The 26479-nt window shown below is 31.7% G+C and overlaps 1 protein-coding gene across 1 annotated transcript; it reads right to left on the bottom strand.

The window, feature by feature from the left end:
• Window positions 1-1432: 1432 nt before the first annotated feature.
• Window positions 1433-26479, bottom strand: LOC142348531 (uncharacterized). Its single transcript, XM_075399905.1, has 3 exons — window positions 26438-26479; window positions 26278-26363; window positions 1433-1689 (listed from the first exon to the last, which is right to left on the bottom strand). The coding sequence occupies exons 2-3, from the start codon at window positions 26336-26338 to the stop codon at window positions 1433-1435; spliced, it is 318 nt and encodes a 105-aa protein (XP_075256020.1). The 5' UTR covers window positions 26339-26363; window positions 26438-26479.

The raw sequence follows: 26479 nt of genomic DNA, 5'->3' as shown, positions 1-26479 counted from the left end.
TTGGATCGACCATTTTCAAGACTATGTCCAGTATTTTGTGCGACAATAACGCTTTCCAGCTTCTGTAATTCGGGTCGCAACCGTGTTTGGCCTAAATGTTCTGATGAGAAGTAACGTGGGTCTGGGACCCTAACCTTGGCTCTTATAAAAGTAGTATAGATTTCGTGTTTTGTAGCTAAATATTGGCAGTCAATTATTGAAACGATGTCAGATTTTAATGTAAATAACCTTTCCAGAACTACCTCAAATTCTTGTTTGGCTGTAAAAACATTCATCTGTGCAAACACAAGCATTGACCTGCTCAAATAAAATTTGCCCTGTAAATTTCAAATTTATCCGTTCAAATTTATCCGTGAAATTTATTCGTTTCAAATTAATCCGTCAGAAAATTACAGAGGGTTGGAAAACTTTGGCTCTTAAAAACATCTTGATCGCAAACATCCTTCTCGAAAGAAAAAATTGTGCTTTGGTTGAATTATGCAATTTTTATGCTGGCATCTTGAATTGAATTTGCATAGTAAAGTTAATAAAGTTGAGCCGTATGATTGAAGAATTTGAAGTCAGTCCCGGACCCTAATATCATAGTAAAACAGTACTGATTCATGATATTCTAATATTAAAAGGCAATATCAGTACTGTTTCATAGTTTTCTAAGGGTTTTTTGATCGAATTAGCTAATACCACAAAGGACTCCAAATACTGCAATTGTTTAAATGAACTGTTGTTTTCATAATAGTTTACACAATCAGTCACAATTTAACTATTACGCTGTTTGTTTCATTCTCAGAGTTAAGTTTATTGGAGGCTTTTTCTTGAACGATTTATGTTAGTTCTATGAGTTATGATCAGAGAAAAAGGCTTTAAAAAATTTGAACAGGTTAAGTTTATCAAATTTAGTTTTTAATTTGCACAGACTCTGTTTTTTTTCCTGAAAACGCTCTTTTCAAGGTAAAGAGAACCATGTATATGTTTATAGTAAAAAACAGACTGAGAAATACTTAGAATCAGCGCTGATTTGTGATTATAATATAATTCGGTGGATCTATATCCTGTCTATTTCACTTAAATTTTTTGAACCATGCAAATTATTCATATTATAACCCTAAGGTTAGATATTTACAAGCATTCAAATGTTAAATAAAACAATCAGTATTGTTATTAATATAATAACCTTACAATTGAGGCTGTTCGTTCTCATATGTAAAAATAGGGTTTCAAGGCTCCTATTTGTCTTTTAACGGGTCTATTAAAAATATACCAAATCTTTTGCACATTAATGAACCTAACTCAGACTTCAAATTTTTTATGTTAAGAACTTTCTTGTGCTGATCGAGCAAAAATTCGGTTAAAACATTTTTAAACCAAGTTTTACTGTTGGAAGTTATTATTGAAGAGGTCAATTTGTGCCAACCTAAGTGGCAATTGTTGAGAGTTAATCAAATAACTCGCATATAAATTCATTGTAATCAATACATTTGTCTGCTAATAGTTTTCCTCCATTTTGAATCCGAGAAACTCCACAAAAGTGTCCTTCGTTGTTACCAGGCTGACCAGCATTCCATTGATTCCGTGTTAGGTCTATCGGAATCCGACTTGCATTGTCAGTGTGAACCCACTGTGAAATTTTCCCAAAGGCCTTGTAGTGCTCTATTTCAATCCTGGCAACACCCACCCAGAATTGTTTGGTATCTGAAAATAATGTAACCGTCCCTAGCAGTAGTGGATAAAACAAGGAAATCAACCACCAGCAAAATTTGACCTTTTCTCCTAACGCTAATCGCGCATGTCGAATAGGGCCAAATTTTACTACTTGTTGATTTCCTTGTTTTATCCACTACTATATATTAGATCTATATTCGATCAAAAATCAATCAGAAATCAATTAAAATCAAAAAATAAAACAAAAAATCAAAAAATCAAAGCAAAATTTACATTTCACTCTTTAAGAGTGATTCACTCTTATTCGGGGTGATCCCCCAGTAGAAAGATCGCTCTTTTTCGCTCTGAAAGAGTGATTCCCTCTCTTTTTGATATTTTTTAATTTTTTTATACTTTTATTTCAAATTATCTATACTCTTCAATAAATTTATATTTTCTTTTACTTTTTCTATATTTAACCCATTATTAATAAGAAATGATACAAAAGTATAATATTTACACGAAGGATTTTCGGTCTTGTTACACCAACAACTTTCCTCAGTTTGGATAATAACTAAAGGACTTACAGTCTTGCTTTGCCAACTAGGATTAATTGTTTTCTGACTCAGATTTCTACTAAATCCTTTAGGTATATCTACATCTGGATGTTGTTTCTTTACATGAGCCCGTATCCCATCATATCTCACAACAGAAGCACAATATGGACAATAAACTTTAGCTGAAGTACAACTTCTACATGTATACTTACTCTCATCAAAATCAGTTAGTGGTTTTACATAATTACATTTATTACAACTTCTAATTAAGACTTCTGGGCTAAGGTTAAGGTTAAGGTTACGGTTGGGGTTAAAGTTAGGGTTAGGGTTGAGGTTAGGGTTAAGGTCTGAGTTAGAGTTAGAGTCATAGATAGAACTAGAACCAGAACCAGAACTAGAACTAGAGCTAGAACTAGAACTAGAACTAGATTCATTTTTAAAGAACAACCCCATGGAGAAAAATTATTAGCACAAATACCACTTAGCATTATATTACCACACATACATTTATCAGTTTTATCTTTATGACATGAATCAAAATGATATTTTAAAACAGCAATGTTTCCATATTTATAGTTACACTCTAAACATTTTAAAAGCATTTATAATAGGGTAAACTTTAATATTTACCTTATCATTTCGCGGATAATATTTAGCCATGATTTCAAATAAATCTTTAGTATTATCTTTAGATGTCATACACTCTGCTAAATATTTATTTCCTAACGTATTGAGTGTATTAGTTTTACATCTATTATCTAAAATCAATTCAAGGTCTAATTCTTTTTTATCTTTAACAAAACTTATAATCTCTTCTCTAAAGTCTTCATTATTTCCATATAGTCGGGTTAAAAACTTTCCTCCCTTTCTATTCAAAATTCCCATCTTTTCATTTATATATACTTGTTGTATTGTATTTCGTAGATTGGGCTTCGCCCATGTTTCACTATCAGCAAAGCTACTTCGCAGATCATTATCCAACTCTTCTCCATATCCAACTTTAACTTATGTATTTACTCTAATCAACATTGTGCTTGCTCCCATTGCTACACTTCCAGCATTTCTTGATATTATATCGGGATAATTATAACTAAATATAATTAAACCTGAGCTTATAATTCCACCAATAGTTGATAAACTTTTTATACCCTTTCCCATAATCATTTTTTTGTTAGAACATCATTCTGTATTTTAATATTATTTAATTTAAGAAGTTTATTAAAATAGAATATATATTTATCGTGATTGATAACATTTCTATCTGTTGCATTTATCATGAGTGGTTTCATATGTGCTATAAGTTTATTTATATCTTGTCTTTCTAATTCATCTTTTAAACTAAGAGCTTTTAAATCAAGGACACCAACTCTTGAATCATATATCATTGTTCTATTACTATTAATAATAACAAATTTTCCTTCTTATTATATTTAATTATACCACAACGAAGTTCATCTGACATTCCATCTGTACGATTATAATGGTTACTATTTAACTCACTAATTATTTTACTAAAGTCATGTTCACATTTGTATATCTCATTAAAGTTTTTAAATAGATCAGGTCCTTTATAAGTTTTTAAATAAATAGTATCACAACTCGTTCTTGCTGTATTAATTATTTGAGCTGGTTTATGACACAATAAAATCATTTAAATATTATAATGTCTACCTTCAGTAAAATAATAAGCTAAATCCTTATTTAACATATCACCCATATCATCAAGTACTGTTACACAATCTTGAAATTTAAGCATATTATTTTTTGTGATCATATTTATATCACATTTATTAAACCCAGTATAAAACTTATTAGACTCAGGATCTATCCAGTCTCTGTCATCTTTGCACACTATAACTATATTTTTAGCTTGGTCTTGGTTTTGGTTTTGGTTTTGGTCTTGGTTTTGATCAGTGAACGAACTTTGTTCGTGGTTTACCAAACTGCTTGGCTTTCCACGGACTGCGTTCGTTCGCAGATCTTGGTTTTGGACTGTGTATAATTTTAAGTATTGTCTAATAAAATATGTTTTGCCTGTACCAGTTCCGCCATAAACAATAGTATGTAATGGTGACTTTTCATATTCAAATCTAAATAGACTCCTATTCATAAATCTACCGAAGTTTTCTTCTAGTTTTGTATATTTACTCGGTATTGAATCACATAATAAATAATAAACTCCAATTAAGAAAATAGAGATTATAACTACGCTACCTGTCTCCAATTTTATATATGAAAACATAGATAAATATAGACGTTTGGGTCTTCCATCATGCTTCGCTTTACTTAGACTTATGGGTCTTCGACCATGCTTCGCCATAATTAGACGTATAATTAAACTTAGACTCAGACCTATAATTAAACCTATAATTAAACATTAATAATTTTTTTATAAAAATGCTTATCCTAACTTTTGAGGAATTCAATAATAAATTTAATATTGATAATAGTGCTGTGAGCGATATCAGAATAAAAGATATAGGTAAAGATATAAGTCTAACACCAATTGAAATTGTAACGAGAGATGATAAACTAGATAACACAAATGAACATAACTTCAACAATATTGTAAATCTGCATCCAACTGATGGTACATATTGGGTTTTAGTTATAAGAAGAGAAGGTGGTCCTGTGTATTACTTTGATAGTTTTGGTGTTGAGTCTCCACCACTATTTTTAGAGGAATATGTTGATCTAGGCTCTAATGAGAGAATACAACAATATGATGAATCTTGTTGTGGGGCTTATTGTTTATATATGATTTATCTTATTGATAGAGGATTTAGAAATAAAAGTGCTTTGAATATTTTAATCAATGTAAATATCCAGGAATGTATAATGAGTGTTTTTGTTTAAGTTGTAATGTTAATGATAATGATAATGTTAATGATAATGATCTACGAACTAGCTTTGCGAATAATGTTATTCATAATGTTAATGATAATGATAATGTCATTGATAATGATAATGATAATGATAAAGATAATGTTAATGATAATGATTATGCTAATGATAATGTTAACGATCTACGAAGTAGCTCTGCTAATATTGATAATGTTAATGATAATGTTAATGGTAATGTTAAGGATAAAGATAATGATAATGTTAATCAGGGAACCTGCTTCGCAGATGATAATGATAATGTTAATGATAATGATAATGATAATGATGATGATAATTTTATTTATCTATTGCATGAAAAACATGGTGAAACATCGGTAGAACCAGTTCCCGGATGGGCGAAGCCCCATGGCGAAGCATGGACGAAGTCCTATCAAAAGGGTAAACCAAACAATAAAGAATGTCCTACTAACACTATCTCTATAAACATAAATGATGATCTACAATCATGGCTAAATGATGATGATATAATTACTGAAGCTGAATTCCCAGATAACTTTAGATGTATAATATCTGGTTCCAGTGAATGTGGTAAGACATTCTTATTAAAAAAAATAATTCTAGTTAGTATATATTTTGATAAGCTATACATCATTGGACCTACTGGTGATCAATACAATGGATTAGAAAGAATAAACCCAAAATCAATTATAGAATCTATTAAAGATATAAAAGATTTACCATCTCCTGATAAACTACCCAAAGATTTAAAGAAACTAATGATATTTGATGATGTTAGAGCCAAAGAACCAGTTATTAATGAATACTTTTGTAAAGGTAGACATAATAATTGCAATATGATATATCTTAATCAAAACCTGTTCTCTCTGGATAGGCAGAGTGTTAGAGAGAACTGTAATCTGTTTATTTTATTTGAACAGAGAGGTAAAGTCCTAGCATCGATATATCAAGATTTCTTTAACAATATTGAACTTAGTTACAATGATTTTGCTAGTATGTGTAATAAGGTATGGAAAGAACCTTATAATTACATTGTCATTGATATAACTAAAAATAAAAATATTAATGGTAAACTAAGAATTAATTGGGATCGGAGAGTTTTGTAAATTAATTATTATTATACAATTTGATGCCTCACTTGGTTTCCATGCTTCACTTGGTTTCCATCTCCTAAACATTTCTTTAGTACATAACATACAATAGAATTGTTTAAATCTATACTGAGAGATATGTTTATATACTTTAAGCTTTCTACATGCTAGACATTGATCGGGATTATTAAAATGTCCTAGTAAATGACTATATTTATCTCTATATGTTATAACTCTATTACATTCAAAACATTGAAATGGTTTGTCTTGACACCAATTACAACTTTGAGCCCAGGACTTATTTTTACATTCATCACATTCAATACTAAACATTTTTTAAAGGAGAAAAATACTATTTCAAATACGTTTTGATTATAATAAAACAAAGCTTTGCCTAGCTGTTACACCAGATCAACGAAATTGTTAAAACAAATGTAAAGTAGAACTTAATACATTGCCATTAAAGTCTATAGGTCTTCCATGCTCATCTTTAAAATGAAATTCAATATATTCTATTCTATCTTTAGTTACATTTTGATATAAGATATTAGTTGGTATAATATTTATCAAATAGCCTGTTGGTTCAGTTAGATTAAAAGTATATAGTATGTCTGTATCTTTACCATTATCTTTAGCCCCAGATATAATATTGCAATGAATGTTAATAGTATTGAAACCCATAATATCAACAATTTTCTGAGACGTATATGTACCCGCTCTATATAATACTTTCCTAAATCCTAGTAATGATCCTATTGAGTTTTCTACATCAAAGCTAAGTACTCCTTGTTTTATTTCCATTTTACATTTCATTGTATTTTTATCAACTTCTATTATAACAATACCTTCAGTTTCTTCTTTTATTATTTCTGCTATTTCAGATAATTCATATGCACCGGATGTTATAATATATAATTTTTGATCAGAGAAAATTTATCGATCTAAAGAACTTAAGCTAAACTTATTTTAATTCCCTTTTTCATTAAACACCGAGTTATAAACCGATAATCTAATTAAACCTAATTTTGTTGCATTAAGTATAGGTTCACTAAAGTTAAACTTTTCTGTTGGTCTTATCTTTCTAAAGTTAAGTGTATGCTCTTCTTTAGTTTTAGTTAAAGCATCATGTATCTTTTGTAGTTCATATAAGATTAAATTGTCTGCCATTTCTATTATTCAAATAATGCTATATTTATCTGCGAAGCAGGTTCCCTGTCGGTTATATCTATAGTTAGTTATACATTTTTAGTTATACATTTTTATCTTATAAAAATGGATTTTAATTTCGATACAACTTATGGTTATAATAATGATAAACACAAAAGTAAGATTATAAAATATAAACCAAATAATCTGGCAACAATGAATACAATCAATACTAACATTAATATCATTCTCAATAGAGAAGAGAATCACTTAAATTTGCGTGATTTCTATCTAGAGATAGAGTTTGTTGTATCAGATGATATTGGTGGTGTATTTGCTAATGATGCTAATATCAGATTAGTTAATTATGGTATGATGGCATTGTTTAGTTCAATTAAGTTTGAAACTACTGGTGGTAGGACTATTGAATGTATAGATCATTGTCATCCCAATCTATTGATGTATAAGTTAATAACTAGTATTGATGATGAATATGAGAGTGGTTTTGTTGGAAATCAGGGCAATAGAGATAGTCAATTTAAAAGTGACTATATTGCTGCACAACGAGGTCATATGTATATGATGATTAAGATGAGTGATCTATTTGGTTTTGTAAATGGTTTAGAAAAGATTATAAATGGTTTATGATTTGAACTAATAATAAAAAGAAATAAAAATGATAGAGCTCTATTTAGAGTTAATGCTAATCCTGGTGCAGTTGCTAATGATGCTAATATAGAAATTAGAGATAAATCATGGTGTGTACCTAGTATTGATCCTAATAGTGATAATAGATTTATTGTGCAGAAAGGATTAAATAAAAAGTATAATGTAGACTTTAGTTATTATGAAAAAAAACATTTTATAAGAATGTACCCAATGCTACTAACTTCTTGTTAGATCTTTGTATGGAAAGTGGGACGGAAAGACCGCAATATATAATAGTTGGTTTTGAAGATAATAATGTTAATGAGCAAACTCATGATGCAAGTACATTTGATGTAATGATTGTTACTGAAAGTTATTGTAAGATTGGTAGTGAATTTTATCCCGAGGATAGAATGAATATCAATTATGGTGCTAATAATTATAATGAGGCTTTTGAAGAGATTGTTAGCTTGAATAAAGATTATAATGGGCAACCACATAATATAAAACCATATATAAATCATAGAACATTCAAAAGTAGTTAAAGAATATATGTATTCGATACTAGATATCAAAGTGATCATATAGGTCCACAACCAATACAACTTAATTTTAAATTTAGTGCTGCAGTTGCAAATGTTTTATGTCATGCATTTGTATTAACTAAAAAGGTTATTAGTGTGAATAGTGATGGTAATAAGATGATTCATATAATCTCGTAGAGATTAATCAGTGAAACTGCTTCGCAGATGGCCGGAGGCCTATTATATCATAGACATAGTCTTAGTTATAATTAAGTCATAGTTATAATAAATGATCTTTTTATTGACTTAACCAATGACTGAACAATGACTAAATCAATGATAATCAAACTATTTCCTACTAGTCTTAACAAAATCCTTAGCATAAATAATATCTAATTTCACTTTATTCTCTAGAGCTAAGCCTCTAGCTTCTAGTTTAGTTTGGGGTTTGGGTTTGGCTTTAGGTTTAACGCTGGGCTTCGAACTTCGCTCGCGGGTGGAACCCGTAGGCTTAGGCTTAATAACAACAAAGGGATTATACTTTTTAACTTCCATTATTTCTTATATATAGGAATGCGTCTTTAAAATAAGTTCAAAACTAATTCATATTGTGTTGATGGCAGACATTATAGTGGTACTAATAATAAAGGTGGAGCTATTACTTCAAAAGGTACTATAATGTTAAGAGGATCCTGCACTAAATGTAGAAGGAATAAATCAATGACAGTATCTGATGCAACAATAGAAGCTGAGGGATTGAAAAATTTCCTTAGAATTGTTGGTAAAGCTATGGTTAACTTTGGAAAGAAAGTTGCTAATAATTCAGTAAGAGCATTAGAAATAGCAAGTAAAAAAGGAAGTGCAGCTGCATCTAGAAACCCTAGAGCTGCTTTATCAGCCACACTTTAATTAATTAAATTTGCAACTACTGGTGAAGGTATAAAGGTAGTACAAAAAGGAAGAGAATTATATTTAGGTGCTAGGAAGAGATAATTATTTGATTACGATTATGATTATATTATGTTTATATTATGTATATCATCACTATCTATTTTTTTTATCTTTCATTGATTTAGTATATAGTTTGTTAAACTTGTCACTAAACTGTTTACTTAAAATATACATTTGTGAATGATTTATAATTTTATTTCTGATTTTAGTATTAATTGTTTTTGATAATGAATCACAAACAGTTGCTGTAGCAAAAGTTGTTGGTATAGAATAAGGTAATCCTATACCTGTTAATGCAACTGATATTGTTATTGCAGTTGTTGCTATAGATGATAATACTATTTCTGTTATCTCAGCTACGTTAATATAATTTTTATATCTACTTAACTTCTTATTATAGTTATTAGTTTCAGTTTCATAATAATTTCTAATATCTTTTATACTGTTAATATTGTTGTTAAATTTATTATTGGCTTGAATCATTTCATTTATGTATTGTTCATTAACGGTTGACAAGTTAAGATATAGTAACTTCTCACTCGGTGCTGTTAGTTGACTCAGGGACTCCGTCATAGCTTTACTTATTTTCATTAGTAAGAAAAACTTTCTATTTCTTTCGTTATATCTTCTTGTTTAAAACCATAATGCTCCTCAAGTCTTGCTTGCTCTTTATTATCAACTAACGTACTTCATAAAAGTATAGCAATTATATATTGTACTATTGTCCTTTTATTCTTTACAATTGCTTCATCTATGAAAGAATTAGTCGTTTTATTAAATTCTTTAAATTCTTTTAGCCCAGTAGTAAACATTTCATCTAGTTGTATGTTAGTGATATTCTGATTAAACTTATTATTATCAATCTCTAGTTTTAATTGATTATATTTGACTTCATTTGCTGATTTAATAAATTCTTTAATTAGTTCTTCTTTAACTTGTGTTTCATTTAGTTGTAATGTTTTAGTTGTAACTTTATCAATGTCACCCTTTCTTAGTTCAGTTATGTTTTTACTTAAAATGTCTATTTTAATGGAAGAGGATAATAAGTTATTGTCACAATACTCTTTATTAACAACATTTTCTTCATCTGTAGGAGGATGTACATTTGTAATTTTATAGGTATCCTTCATATCAATATTATCATTATCTTCTAGGAATAACCCAAGAGCCTTACTTAGTGTAAAGTTGTTTGTTGATGTTGATGTTGATTTATGTTTAGCTTGATTGAATCTATTTCTTGTCATCTTTGTATTTATTTACGGAAAGACTTGAATCCAGCTTGCCGGCTTATAAGTGTAACTTCTTCAAAGATCAGGGAACCTGCTTCGCAGATGACCGGAGGTCTATATTTAAGGATTCTAAAACTTTATTATTAGATTCAAAATCAAACTCGGATTTTAATAATTCCTGCTCGTAATATTTACCTTCTATTATCTCACCATTTATATCTTCTATTTTATATGTTGGTGGTTGTGTTTTTAGAACTTCATTAACTTAAACAATTCTCTATTCCAATTAGAAGTTTATCCCTTAGAGAAGATATTACGTTGCTCTGCATTTCTATCATAATCACCAACTTTAAATTTGGGTTTAATATTCTTAAAACTAAAAATGTATTTAACCTTATCGGGATTATTAGAAGCATCTAATGGTGTCATATTAGTTGTTGAATGAGTGTTATTGTTATATGTTATGCCTGCATCATTTAAAATATTTACCCAATTAACATCACCCTTGATGAACATTGGTTTATTAATTATATGTAATAACGTTCTATTGAATCTCTCTATAAACACAGCCTTTAAATCACTATAAGTAGAATATACTTTTGTTTCATATTCTTTGAGTAAAGATTTAAATGTTTTATTGTAAAATTCACTACCTCTATCTACCCATAACTTTTCTGGTTTTCTACTTTCAGAGCCACCTTGTGGAGCTTCACCTAAGAATATTTTAAAACCATTAGTTATAGATAAACCAGATTTATTCTTTAGTGGAATAGCCCATGCATATTTTGTGAATATATCTATAACTGTTAATATAAACTTATAATTATTATTGTATTTACTTAGAGATGATTTATCAATTAAATCAGCTGACCATGTTTCATCTTTATATAATGATATTATTCTTTCTCTTCTAAACTTTGTTATTTGAGGACTGAATACTTCTTATTTGAGGACTGAACAAAATTATCTAGTTGCTCTTGATTAAAATTATTCATAGATAATAGTTGCTTAGATATATCTAGCATTTCATCATATAATCCATCATGACCAGCTTTTGTTTCTAGTATTAATAATTTTAGTTTTTCTACTTGATTATTTGGGTCAGTCTTAGTAAGAGCACTAGCTTTAACTTCTTCTTCTTCTTCTTCTTCTTCTTCTTCATCTTCTTCTTCTTCTTCATAAGTATCATAAACAGTGAGTTCACTACTAAAGGAATCTCTTCTCGGTGATGCGATAATAATTGATAATCTTCTCATAACTTTCGATCTATTACTTTTAGTATCCCCTCTTTGTTTATAACCGATATCCCTTAGAAATCGTTTTATTTTGTTTTCATCACATTTTATGTCTCTTTCTGTCACATTTTTTTTATTGATAAACATAAGGAAACCTTTAGTGAAATCTGAGTTGTTATTTCTTAGTTTTATACCATTCGGTGTTATATGAGTGGGCACATTATTATTTTAAACATATTTTCATTTGCATCGAATGGGACTAATCGTAATTGAATATTCGTTTGTTTTCTCATATCTGCTAGAATATCAAGCATCGTGTTATTTAGTTTAAACAACTTGCCCTCTCAACCTGGTAATGTGATAGGCTCTCTGACAGAGAACCCGTTTTGTTGAACGGGGGAGAACTCAAAGCTTTCATTGCATTTGTGTTGTCTTCTATCCGTAAACCGGTTTCACCGATCTGGGAACCAGCTTCCTGGATCTGCTTAGCAGTTTCACCAATCCGAGAAGCGTTTTCACCGATTGCTTCCATTGTTTGTGTTTGGTGGGCTTGTAGTATTTCACAATTAGTATTTAAATTTTTAGTTAGAGGATCAAATAACTCTTCTATTGCACCGTAATATTCTTGTTGTTTTAATTTATCTTCTAATCTATTCTTTCTGTTTTGTTTTTCTTGACAGTTTAATTCTATAAGTTCATCTAGCTTAGTCATTTTTTTTATATAAAAAACTATACTAAATATGAATTAGATCTATAATTATAATTAAAATAACTAATTATAATAACTCATTATATAACATAATAGCTGCGTCTATTAATTTTCGATTGCTATCTATAGTTAATTCTTTAATATCATTAATCAGTTTATCTACATGCTTATCCTTATCCTTATCCTGATCCTTATCTTTATCCTTATACAGTTTCTTAATGGGTGAAGCCGCTTGGCTTGCCACAGACAAAGTCTGTTCTTGGATCCTATTTATCAAATCCCTTTTAAATAAATATAGTTGCTTATCATGTGGATAATTTTTAATATTGTTTTCATAAAACCTTTTATCATGAAATATATTTGAACTAATCTTACTTGTTTTTGTTGATGTCATGCTATCCCCAACTTTTTGTATTCTGCTTTCATCTACTGTTCTCTGTGTATTATTCTTTAATTCATCATAAGAATCTATGTGCCTAGCATAATTATACTTCTTTTTTCCTTTTTCTTTAGTGTTTTTAGGATAATTTTTCAAGCTATATGTTTTGGGGGACAATGCTATAAATTCCTCAAAAATCCTACTCCCCAGCTCGTGCTTAAACTTGCCGGGGACTTTATTATTAGTTTTTATAGGTATGTCTAGATTACTTTAGTCCATATGCTCATCACTAATTTTACCTTCACTATAACTTAATACGAAACTGTCCGTATCCATATAGTGAAGTGTTAGATCTTTGAGGGATGGTTGTAGAATATTATAGAATACATCAAACATATGTAATTTGCTAAGTTCGAGTATTGTTACTCCTACATATAAAGGTGGGCTATATTCTATTTTTTTCTTTATATATTCTATTTGGCTATAATCTCTATATCTAGTTATATTCTTAAATGTTGGTTTATTTACACTTTTCATTATCTATTCTTCATCATGCAAGAACTTGCTTTGAAAGAAGTGTAGAGGATTCATGCGCATTCTTCCATATAAGGAGTTATTCATTAATTTCCTTACATCATTTCTGCTTCAGTTTTAGCTGTTGCTCTTTTATTTGTATTGTTTTGTATATAATCTCTACATATATAATCTTGCTTAAATTTAATTACTCTATGCATTTTTGTTACTTTTACTCCCATCTTAACATAGAATTTTAACATCCTATAATGAACCATATATTCTGTTTTGTTGTTTTGGTCTAAGATTAATTTCTCTGATCTTGCCTTGCCTCCATCTCGTTCTCTGTAACCTAATTCATTATCATTTATCTTTCTTTTATTAGGCATTAGTGCTAACTGTTCTGTTCTCTCTTTACATTCATTAGTATAATCAATATCACAAACTATATAGTAACCGTAATCACTATCATGTGGAGTATTTAAAATTGCACCTAGAGTAGTAGCAGTAGTAAACTGGAAGTCCTTATAGGGTAGCTTTTGCATAATTGCATAACCATATAGATTGTTTGCATCAATGTACCAGATGGATCTTTGATCATGCTCTGCCATATTATTACTATTAACATATCTATCACCAATTATTCCACATATACCACCTCTCTTTGCTCCAACAAAATCATCTAGCATTTGTTTATCTTGCAATGTATCTAATGTAACACCGCTTGACATTAACCAACATTCAAAACTATAATCTGGCAGACTTACATAGTGAAGTAGGTTGAGCGTGAATTCTTTCATACTTAATTTAACATATTCATTCATGCAATAGTCTAATATTTCGACATGATTCTGTAAATACTCTAAAGTTCGATCTTTAGCAGTTTTATGACTGTTTTCATTATTAAAGTTATCTACTTCTTCTTGTGTTGGTAATTTATTCGAGAAAGAGGATTTGAAGTTTTCTATTTTTAGATTACCTATATTTTCTTGGTAATCATCTAAACCAAAGTATTCATATGGATAAAAAGTTTTGGTTTTAATTCCGTATATCTTTGCCATTTGATCTAGAGGTTTTGCGAAGAAGTTATAACTATCTAAGAATTTTAGACAACCAATGCTAAACATCATAGACTTACCAGCAGCTAGTGGTATGTTATCTACTTTTCTTTTATCATTATTCTGTTTAAAGAGGTCACTGTATAGTTGCTTGAAATCATAGCCAGAGCCATTATGGAATATTACTGGAATGAAGTTTTGTTGTTTGTATCTTAGATTACATATTTTACAAGCTTGTCCTCTATATTTACCAGTTTCATGACAATGATCTCTTACTTTATTAATACATGTATTGCTGCAGATATGACAAGTGTTATTAGTTTCATGATATATTTTATCCTCTTCTGTGAATATCATCTTTTCATTATGTCTGAAATTATTCTCTGGTTCTATTTCTAATAGATCTCTAGCAAATCTTTTGATGCAGCTTAGACCGAAGTATTGCTTGAAGTTACCTTGCCGGGTGTAACCCACAGCTATTGGAATATGTTCAGCTATTACATTTTTATAGGTCTCCGACCATGGTTCGCCATAACCATTAGTTGAGACATCATCAATGCAACTTTTTATATCGGCAGATATAATAATTTTTATTTTCTGACGTTTGTGTTCATTTATAAAGGTAATATGTTTTTTCTTAGGACAAACAACCTCTGGTTTGAATGAGTTGTTGCATTCGTGTTTATCATATTTAATTTAGTTTAGTTAAACCATTAGGTACACCTACCGCAATAATTATATATAATGTTATTTTTATTTGAACGAACTAACAGGGTTCTATATTTTTATAAGGGCACAGTGTTCTATTTCACCATTACTCCAAACTAGTGTTCTTACATCTTTTCTATCTGTATTAAAATTATCCACTGGCTTAAACAATTCTACTTTGCCCCACCACAAGGTGTGCATACCCAAATATTAATATTATACAATTTCTGTATTCGTATTATATAAGCAAAATCATCTTCATGTTGTTGTCTTGGTTTAATTAGATTATTTACATATTTACTTTCACGTGTTGCATGGTGCATGGCAGGATATAGCCAAGCAGTAATAGTCAGTTGCAAGCAGTTGTATTTATAACTACGTAAATTCAATATTGATTTAGATTTTCGAGATCGGGAGGTAAATCTATATAACTACCAATAGATGATTTAGTTGGTTCAATGTTTAACTGAATACTTCGTATTCGGAGAAACTCAAAGTCTTAGCCATAACCTTCAGATATTTCCTTTTCGAAATCTAGCCAATACTTTAAGTCTCCATTTCATATATTGCGTTATTAATAATAGAGTCAGTATTGAAAAATATTTTAGTAGTTTTAACTTCTTCTTTGGTTCTCTTTTTATTCTCACACTCGGCTGTGATCTTATATTTAAAACTCTTAATTTTTCTGATCTGGCAACAGTTTTTAATTTCTTCTAAAGAGTAATTAGTTGCTTCATCTATATATTCAATGTTATTCCCACCTTTATCTGTAATATAACATTCTCTCATGTTCTCACTGGAGTTTATATCAAAGTCATCTGTGTTTTCTAGATACATGCGATTGTGACTATATGAGTGAGTAGTAAGAGCTATTTTGTTTCTAAATTCTTCACGACATTCTTTACATTCAAACTTAATTCTGGTGTAGATATTGTCTTCGGGTTTAGTTTTAGTTTTAATAATATCTTTAGTTTTAATAATATAATCATCTTCATCCGAATTATACACCCTCTCCAAGATTTCTTCCTCTTCAGACTCAAACATTTTCTCCAATAGTTTCTTATGTTTCAGATCGTATGATTGATGCCTGTATAAAGCCTTCTTTGTTTCGAAGGATAAATACAGACATCGCAGAAGTTTATGACACTAGGATTAGTTGATTGAGACATGATGTTTTTATTTAGGGAAATAATCAAAAAATAACTTTTCGAAAAGTGAAAATGAAATAAAATAAGTGTATAAATAAACCTTGGAAAGAATGTTGTAATAATCGTAAAGAATGTTCTTAGAATGTTCTTATTATGTATGTAAAAATATGGTTAAATTGAAAGATTATATAGAACATTTGGGATATCATTATTCTGATCCTGATCAATATCGAACATGTAGTATGTGTAATGTTTGTAAACATATATCATTATATAGATTTAGAAATAGGAAATGTAGACTATGTATTTATCTTTATAGATATAGATACGGTCATACTAGAAATCAATTCAGAGAGCATGTTTATAAGTATAATATTCCAGAAGACACTGAAAAACACTAATCACTGTGTATCCACCGATCTCAGTGTTTTTTGACAATATACCCATCACAGTGTGTCCCATATACAGTCTCACAGCAGGGATCTGCGAAGCAGTTTCACTGATCATCCTTTTTAAGAACTGTGAATTTTTATCTCACTTAGTTTCATAGTAATTCACATCAATGTCGGGGGACGTTCACTGGAGTCAGTGAGGAAGGAACCCCAAACCTTTCGTTTGCTAAAGTAACTTAACTAGACTCGATGATTTAACCACTACGCCAAGTGAGACAGAAAGTTTTAGTTTTAGATTGATTAAATATTGATAAGGGGATATATGAAAATTTTTATTATTTTATTATTTCCTTCAATTTTTGTTCAAGTTATCTTTTTTGTTCAAGTTTTTTCGCAAGTTTGTTTACGTGCTTGTTACACGGTCTCACTAGTTTTATACTAGTATCTGGGGACGTCCACTGGAGTCAGTGGGGATAGAACCCAAACTATCCGTCTGATAACGATTAATTACCAGCTTAACTCGACACTAGTGGTTTGCACCAAGTGAGACAAGAAATGATAGATTTGAAATATAAAAGAAGTGAAAATAGAGAGAATGTATAGTAGTGGATAAAACAAGGAAATCAACAAGTAGTAAAATTTGGCCCTATTCGACATGCGCGATTAGCGTTTGGAGAAAGGGTCAAATTTTGCTGGTGGTTGATTTCCTTGTTTTATCCACTACTCCTAGCTTGGAGCCTGACTGCATAAGAAATATTAACTCTTTACCGTTTGTGAACCCTGCTTAGCGTGGGTACATATTATTTGCTTTCCCAGACATACGAGCTATGTGTGTCTTCACGTGCTGTGTAGCTGGGTGGATGGGCGGGGGGGGGGGGGGGGTTGTGCATAACGTTCTGGCGTGGGGGACGCAAATGGAAATTACCCGAAAGATTTAATTATTCCGTCTGAGGGGGCAGCGTAAATATTGAAATGAATTCCGGGTCTGTTTTGTTTCGGCTCCCGGTGTTTTTTATGACCCCCAATTGCAAATTATATGTTGTTATATAGCACGTTACTATGTAAGAAAATAGCACGTGCGCCGGGGGTCATAAAACATTTATGTTCACCAAGCTGGGGGGAGGGGACAAACAGAATAGATCCTGAAATCTTTATTTTTTTGTCAACCCTAATTCCCTTCATTACTAGAGCCGAATTAGTTACACACACACACACACACACACACACACACACACACACACACACACATATATATATATATATATATATATTTAATTGTGTCTCTCCAGAGAAGACTTTTCTTCACTTTGGCTTGTTTGCTCAACTTTCACAAACAGTATACAATCTCACCGCCTGATCACCATTTTTTTATGCCTGATAACGGCGAGAACATTTTTTCGAAAATCAAGTCTGGTTGCTGAAGCCACAACCAAAATAGACAAATAGACAGAAATTTATTTCGAAAACAGAAATAAAGTGACAAGCTGTATGAAGCATGAAAGAAAAATCGGATATTCTCTTTTGCCCCCCCCCCAGATTAGGGAGCAAAACTCTTTTATAACCCCCATGCGCACGTGCTATTTTCTTACATAGTAACGTGTTATATAACAACATATAATTTGTAACTGGGGGTCATAAAAAACACTGGTGGACCGAAACAGAATAGATTCGAAAAATCATGCAAGAAAAATAAAAAATCATCTTTATTGATATTAAGGAAGTCTCAAATCCATTAAGTTTTTTGTGTCTTCTCGTATTTTTTAGCCTCTTCTGCTAAAAAGGCTTTTTACTGCTCTATCATGCCTGAATGCAACCAAAAAGTTGAGTGTTTTTGTCAACGGTAAACTCAATCCAATTTATTAAATATCTTTTCATTTTTAAAACATGGAAAAATCATGCTCTGATTATTTAAAAATCAATGTTTGATCTAAATGCTGTTATTGTCGTGTTTTAGAAAACGTACTCGAGAAGATCCAAGAAGCACTTGATACTTGCAGCCCTAATTAGAAATAAAACGTCAACCAGGGAAAAACATGACTGCAATCACTATGCTTGCCTCACTCTGGCGGGTAGTTTGCTGCGCCTCCAACTACCGCTCTAAGTCTGCACCTTTCCGCTAAATAATTTCAAGTCAGTATGAAGTACAGGCTCGGGATTGCAGTTTATGATCAAGAAAGAAAATGTCTTTATTGCAAGTCAGGTACATTGGACATATTTGGTGACCATGCAGTTGCCTGCCATGGAAGGCGAGATGCAATTTCAAGGCACGATAGATTTCGCGATCATATAGCTTCCGCCTGTTCAGCAGCTAATTTTTCTCGAGTAATTAAAAAACGAATTCTCATTGCGGAAAATTATTCACGCCCAGGAGACGTCAAACTGCCTTCTTGGAAATCTGGCAATTCGGCTGCTCTAGACATAACAGTGACTTCCTCTCTGCAACCAAACATTTTTTCTTCTGCGGCAGAGAAATCTGGATATGCAATTGATGCTGCTCAGTATGAAAATAGCAGTGCTCAACAAGTAATTTTGTTCATCCCTCTGGTAATCGAAGTTTAGGGCAGTCTGTCAAGGACTCTAAAGAAGGCCTTACTGCGCATGTTGTTGTTAGCTGATAGCAGAAGTTATCAGTCAGTGGGACATTCCACTGCCTTTGATAGAGCAGTTTAGTCACTTTCTGTTGTAATTATACAAAGATCAGCTACTATGCTGTTGTCGCAAACTCGGTAAGTGGGTCCCGCAATTAGTTGAACTCATCTGATAGTTACCAATCACATTACGTGGGACGCAATGTGAAGATAACTATTCCTAGACACTTGTCTTGAGCTGAATCAATCTATTGATGAGTTAGAAACACGCCCAGAATCATTATTGAACTCACCCAATGAGAGAGGAGTCTTTTCGTATGCAATGTCATCCAACAGGAGGGAACTGGTGCTCACTTCAAAATCAATAACGCAAGGAAATTAAAAAACGAGAGTTAAAAGGCTCAGGAAGAGAGAAAGAAACATCAAAGATCTGAGAAAACATTAAGATTGGCAATAAGAATTAAAAAGCAAAAATTTAAACTTTTGATCAAGATAAACCAAGATTATTTAATAATGGAGATCAAGCAGATTGCAATATAACATTTTTCTGTTCCAAAAAAACTCGAGAAGTGAAAAAACGGCATTTATTGTAAAGTCTGTTGCCAGCCTGTGCTGAAATGTTTTTCAAAAGAAGACTCTTTTCAACTAAAAAAAAATCTCGTATGTGTCAAGATATAGAGTTTTTTCGAGAAGAAGTCAAAATAATTGGTTTATGAAAAAACAAACAGTTCAAATGACCAATAACGCAAGCCTCACAAAAATAATAAGCTTTAGCATTTAACTGGTGATATCTTGCAGAAACTCCTCGAAGGTCAATCAACATAGTGTATATCTACAAAAATCTCTCCATCCAAATTCATCTGCAGCAATAAAAAACATTGGAAGTGACATCAATCGGTATTCATCAGAAAACAAAGTAGAAGGGATTCTCGATACCGAGGCTGCAAATCAAATAAAATAAATAAATTGATGAAAAATCAATGCCAAAAAAATAAATCCCAGAATGAGTGCTGTAAAGTTGGTTCAGTTAAAGATAGATGTCATGAAAAAAAAAGAATTAAAAATGTTCAACAGAACAAGGAGGCTCGGTAATGTGCGTTCTCACATCAAGTTCCGACCCCGCTCATCCACTTTTTTGGCATAAATAAAGAATAAAAAGGAAGATAGAAAACCCGAAAAATTCAAATATTTTTCTTAAAAAAAATGTGTGTGAACAAAGATTGCCTCAAATGCAAATAACTCAGTGGAGCAAAAATGCCGCATTACAATGATGAGATCAGCCATTATCAAGAAAGCAAGTCAAGACGAACAACAAAACCAATCAACAAAAACAACAAACATTAATTATATCCAAAACTTTATGACCATTTAAAAACAAATTTACAGAAGGCCAAAGTAGCGTCCGATGAAACTGAAACTAAACAAAATAACTTGTACTTTACTATAAAATACATGGTACCACGCTATAAAAAGGCTCTGTAACCTTTAGACAAAAAAAACAAAAAAAGAGCAAAGATAAAAAAATTTGCTTTATTTCTAAAAACAATTAATTTCAAAGTAAGGCAAACCATTAGATGGCAATTGGAAATAGCCAATATTTTTATGATCACATACGCTTCTATAGCAGGGCATTAAGACCTGAAAAGAACAACAAACAGAGACAACAACAAAAAATTCAATCGAAACTTGCAAGAAAACGCTTTCGAAGCCTTAAAGCCATATCTTGCCCCCCAAAATATGTTCAATCGAGCCTTCCGCAAACGCCAAAATGTGGTAAAGCGCGGTCTCATTAGTGAGAATAGTTAACAAGTGGAACAAAAAAAAGCAAAAAAATTAACAATTTTGTTCTTTTTTCGAAAACATTTATATTTAAATTCATGAAAGCCATTAGCTACAAAATGGAATAATGAAACAGGTTTGTCTATTTGTCCAAGAAAACCGCTTGAGACGAGCAAAAAACAAAAATTAGTTTACTTTGCGCCAAAACTCCCTGCCGAACCCAGTAAATTCAAAACGAATTCTTTAAAAAAAGAATAGATTTTGTTCACTTGAACTTACCCGCGACAACAATGATGTCAAATTAGACCTGTAATTAACGAGACTAGGTATCACATAGACAAAAAGAACAAAAAACAGCAAACATAAAAAAATTCGCCTATATTTTTAAAGACATTTAATTCAAAAGAAAACTAATCGATGACAATTGAAAACATCCATTATGTTTATGATCACATGCGCTTCTATAAGAGTGCCTAAAGACCTTTCATTAACAATTTCTTGGTTACAAAAAAGACAAAAATAGAGACTACAAAAAAATTCTTTTGAAACCTGCGAGAAAACGCAGTCGCAGCCGTAAAGTCATTTTTGGCCCCTTAAAATATATTCAATTGAGCCTTCCTCAAATACCAAGAATGTCATAGGCCTTCTCATTAGAGAGAAAAGGTAAAAAATAGACCAAAAAAAAGAAAAAGGCAAAGTTTGTTGAAAATTTTTTTTCGAAAACAACTATTTTCAAAGTCATGAAAGCCACTAGCTACAAATTAATTAAAGAAATAAGTTCGTCTACTTGTCCAAAAAGAAGCGCTTGAGGTCTGTAGGAACTCAAAATATGTCTTAAGTCTACAGAGCAACGTTAAATATAGAGAGAAAAGATAGATTAGTTAATTTTTTGTGCGAAAAACCCGAGTCGAAGCCAGTAAATTCATAACGAATTTTTTCAAAAGATTAGATTTTGTAACTTGCACCCTCCCTCGACACCAACTATGTTATATGGGACCTGTAATTAACAAGACTAGGAAACAAATAGACAAAAATGCAAAGTTAAACTACGTTAAAAAGTGTTTTTTTTATTTTTGAAAACAATTGTTTCCAAAGTCTTGAAAGCCATCAGCCATCTATTCAAATCAGAATACAAGCTCATTTATTTCTTCATAAAATAACAATGACTACTGTCATTATCCAGCTAATTGCATACAATTAAAAAGACAAAGTAAAAACGACAGTTAAAGACAATTGTAAAAAAAAATTAATTAAATTCTTCGAGAAAGGGATGTAGAAGCTGTCGAAACCATAATCTATGTCTTTCAAAACTTTTATATGCTAAATTGTGCCTTCTTTTAGCGCCAAAAATTTAATTTGTGAACTGTAAATAATGTGATAATGTGAAAAAACGAGAAAGAAAAACGAGTTGCCAATACCCAAAAACCAAAAAAAAAGTGAAATCTAGTAGTAGCAAAGCCAAAAAACCATAACATAACGCACTATACAGGAAAAAGTTCAAATTTAATTCAACAGAAAGAAGAAGAAGAATAAGCTTTTTCCCCTTGCTGACACTAAGCCACAAGTTGACCAATTTAAGAGAAAAATATTGGCATTTTTTAAAAAGCCGCTCTGTAGTAAAAATAAAGCATTTTTAAAAGTCAATATGACCAAAATCTTTTGAGTAAAAAAATACAACAAAATGGAAGTGCTTGGGAAGCCTTTTGGACCTATCAACAGTGAGCTGTGATGTGAATTGTTCTGTTCTTTAATTATCATAAAAACTTCGATTCTATTTTTTAAAAGAAGACCAACTGATTAAAATCCGAATTCTTCTTTCGATCGTAACAGTCCAAGATTGGACCGAAACCAGCCCTGCTATTGCTGTTACTCTATTTAGAACACCCAATTGTTTCGAATGCTTTAGATCTAATTAATTTTTTACTTAAAAGATTAAAAATAAATGTTGCGTTTTTGATAATCATAGAGTGAAGTTAGCGAAAAACGGCCAAATTTTGATTCTAGGCTACTCTCAATGGAATTGGAAGTAAGGCTAGCTCCCTTTGTAAATTACAATTGTGTGTGTTGTTATTTTTGGGTGTGTGTTACCTGCAAATTTAATCAAAATGAACTAAAAAAAAGCTTTTTTCGGTCATTTTTGATGAAAAAGGCTTGAATTTTGAAGTACGTAGCCAAAATTTTAGCCAGAAAAATTAAATCACATTAGTAACCGATACTTTTTTTGTCTCTAAAAACAAAAAATATAGTACTACTGTTAACAATTTTCACAATTTTAAGCAACGTCTGGGGGGACACAATTTTTGAGGCGAAAGTCTGGAAAATATGAATAAAAACAACGGAAATTCGTTACAAAACTTCAAACCTTGATAACTCCCTGTAATATACGAAATTCAAAAAAAATCTTTTTATTTTCAGATTCTACGCTGGAGGGGCTTTTTATTAATACCACTAACAACTCTGTATGATGAATACATCGATCGGTCAAAATTGACTGAACCAAAAAAAACCCATTTGAGTATATAGTTCCTCCCCCCTCAAGAGGGTCGGAACAAAAACTGAACAAAATACGATTCTTGTCAAAATTTTTTTATTAAGTTATTGTTGCTTTTACCCGAAGCATACACAACAAAGATCAATACATGTCAAGTTTTCTTAGGCAGTTAGACTCAAACTATTTTAATAGATGAAATTCAGTTCGGTGAATTTTTTCGGATAGGTTAAATTTTCGTAAACACTCCTAGTGTTGAATATTACTTTGAGCAGAGTTGGTATCGTAAAACAGAAGGAAACTGCGGAGGAGGTACCAAAAATGAAGTACAAGTGTATTAAGAAAATGAAAACTGCTAATCAAATTCTCTTTGACATACTATAACTGGAAATCAAAAACAGTCAATAACATTTCACATTTTTCACAAGAAACTATCAAAGAGAACTCATTTTGTACGGACTAAGGGCCGAAGCAACTATTGAATTTTTGCTTACTGATAATAATTCTCCCTTTTGGTGACTAAAAATGCAGCTAATGAGCAAAACTTAAAAAAAATGCGCAAGATTTGGTCAAAAAATTCAGAACATGTAGCAGAACATGAACATCTCCCAGATAATTTTTGGTGAGTCGTATTGCTTTTGTTTCAAATTTTGGGAAGGCTTCCGTAATTTCACTTTTGGATGTTTGTTCTAAGTTCTCGCTATCTAGCATGTTAATTACAGAAGAATTTAATACTACAAAGAGACCGACTGTTGCCATCATTACGCATTAAGAGAAGAAACTCAATCGACTGATCTTCGCCTCATATTGGGTTTGTGAAGACGCGGGTCGTCGAATAAAGAGATTTTGTGTTGCAAACGAACACTTGCAAAGTTGATTATATAATTCAGATGAAGATGTTAGCAACCCCCCCCCCCCCCCCCAAGACCCCCCGTCCACCCACCTCGAAAAACATTTCCATTTTTTATGGTTGCCCGTACGGAAATGCAAGTCAACATCAGTACTGTGCGCGTCCAAAAAACTAGTCTGCAAGTCTCACAAGTCTTTGCCAAGAGTTGGATCACGCTTGTAAGTTGGTTCCCAAGTCAAAACCATCTTTTTCGAAAAATTTCAAACAAAAATATTAAACGACAGAAAATTTTTAAAGTGCCACGATTTTCACAATTATTTTTTTGCCCCGTTTCCCGAGGTGTTAAAAAAGGAGAAGAGCAAACAGTAAGTTGGCACCCCCTGGGTGTATTTAGCTCGAAATGGGCCAATTCGAGGGTTTTTCACGTGTCTTGGGCCATTTTCAGCCATTTTCAGTCCCGTAATTGATAAAATTGTCGATTTTTCATTCTTCAGACTAACCAAATGTCCAATATTTCTAGCAGAGATAAAATTGTCAAAAGCGGTAATGCAGTGAGGGTCCCCCTGATGGTCCCAGGCGCTGTTATCCAACACCAAGTGCCAACCGATCCAATTGTGGCATAAAACTGCCCAAATTTGCCAGAAAATGAGTCAAATCAAATTTCCTCAAATGTGCCAATGGCGATGCTTGCTTTCAGATTTCCAATTATTTTTCGGCTGATATTCGACGTTTTCCGGCTAAATTTAGAGTTTTTCGAACCTATTTTCGACAATTTTTTTGGCTTATCGTTTTGTTTTCCAGACCTATTTTTGACAATTTTTTTACTGATTTTTGACATCTTTTTGGTTAATTTTAGCGCTTTTGACTTTCCAAGACTTGTTTTTTGACTTCCAGGTCTCGGTTAAGACATGTTTTTTGACGTGCACATCTTAGTCAAGACTTACATTTAGGCATTCACGTCTTAGTCAAGACTTGTATTTAGACGTGCATCTCTTGGCCAAGACTTGCATTTAGACTTGCACGTCTCAGCCAAAACTTGCATTTAAACTTGCATGTCTTGGCCAATACTTGCATTTAAACTTGCAGGTCTTGGCCAATACTTGCATTTAAACTTGCATGTCTTGGCCAATACTTGCATTTTACTTGCATTTAAACTTGCATGTCTTGGCCAATACTTGCATTTAAACTTGCATGTCCTGGCCAATACTTGCATTTAAACTTGCATGTCTTGGCCAATACTTGCATTTAAACTTGCATGTCTTGGCCAATACTTGCATTTAAACTTGCATGTCTTGGCCAATACTTGCATTTAAACTTGCATGTCTTGGCCAAAACTTGCATTTAAACTTGCATGTCTTGGCCAATACTTGCATTTAAACTTGCATGTCTTGGCCAATACTTGCATTTAAACTTGCATGTCTTGGCCAAAACTTGCATTTAAACTTGCATGTCTTGGCCAATACTTGCATTTAAACTTGCATGTCTTGGCCAATACTTGCATTTAAACTTGCATGTCTTGGCCAAAACTTGCATTTAAACTTGCTCGTCTGGGCCACGACTTGCGTTTAGATGTGCAGGTCGTCACTATGACTTGCATTAATACTGACAAGTGTAAAATGTGACATGGTCATAGCTCTGATACAGTATTCATACAGGACTTGCAAGTAGACGTGCCCAGTACTGATATTGACTCGGCGTTATGTCCGGAAGCCCTCTCAAAATAGTCATTTAACAACACAAAACGTTTGTGCTTAGACAAAAGATATGTGTGGCTTGTGACTTACTTCCTTCTGGCTTGAAATGTTCATCAATCAACATGATATCCTCTGATGACTCTGGCCGCATCAAATGGGCATTCCAGGAATGTGTACTGAAATGAAATTGAGTTCGATCTTTATTCTATATTTTAATCATCTTTTTTTTTCTCGTGAAAGGGGTACTAACAGTTCTTTGCAACGTTCCACCGCAGTTGAAAACGATGTTTTC

Source organism: Convolutriloba macropyga, chromosome 10 (genome assembly GCF_964194025.1).
Source record: "Convolutriloba macropyga chromosome 10, txConMacr16.3, whole genome shotgun sequence".
NCBI classification, from domain to species: domain Eukaryota; kingdom Metazoa; phylum Xenacoelomorpha; order Acoela; family Convolutidae; genus Convolutriloba; species Convolutriloba macropyga.
The sequence above is the reverse complement of the archived record's forward strand: the minus strand, read 5'-3'. Positions and strand labels throughout refer to the sequence as shown.

What these genes read in the sequence shown, in the direction of transcription:
- LOC142348531 (XM_075399905.1), bottom strand. Translation starts at nt 26,338, where the DNA reads ATGCGGCCAGAGTCATCAGAGGATATCATGTTGATTGATGAACATTTC. An exon ending in ACATTTCAAGCCAGAAGGAA is followed by an intron (nt 1,690 to 26,277) that starts GTAAGTCACAAG and finishes CATTATTTTCAG; the next exon opens with ATACCAAACAATTCTGGGTG.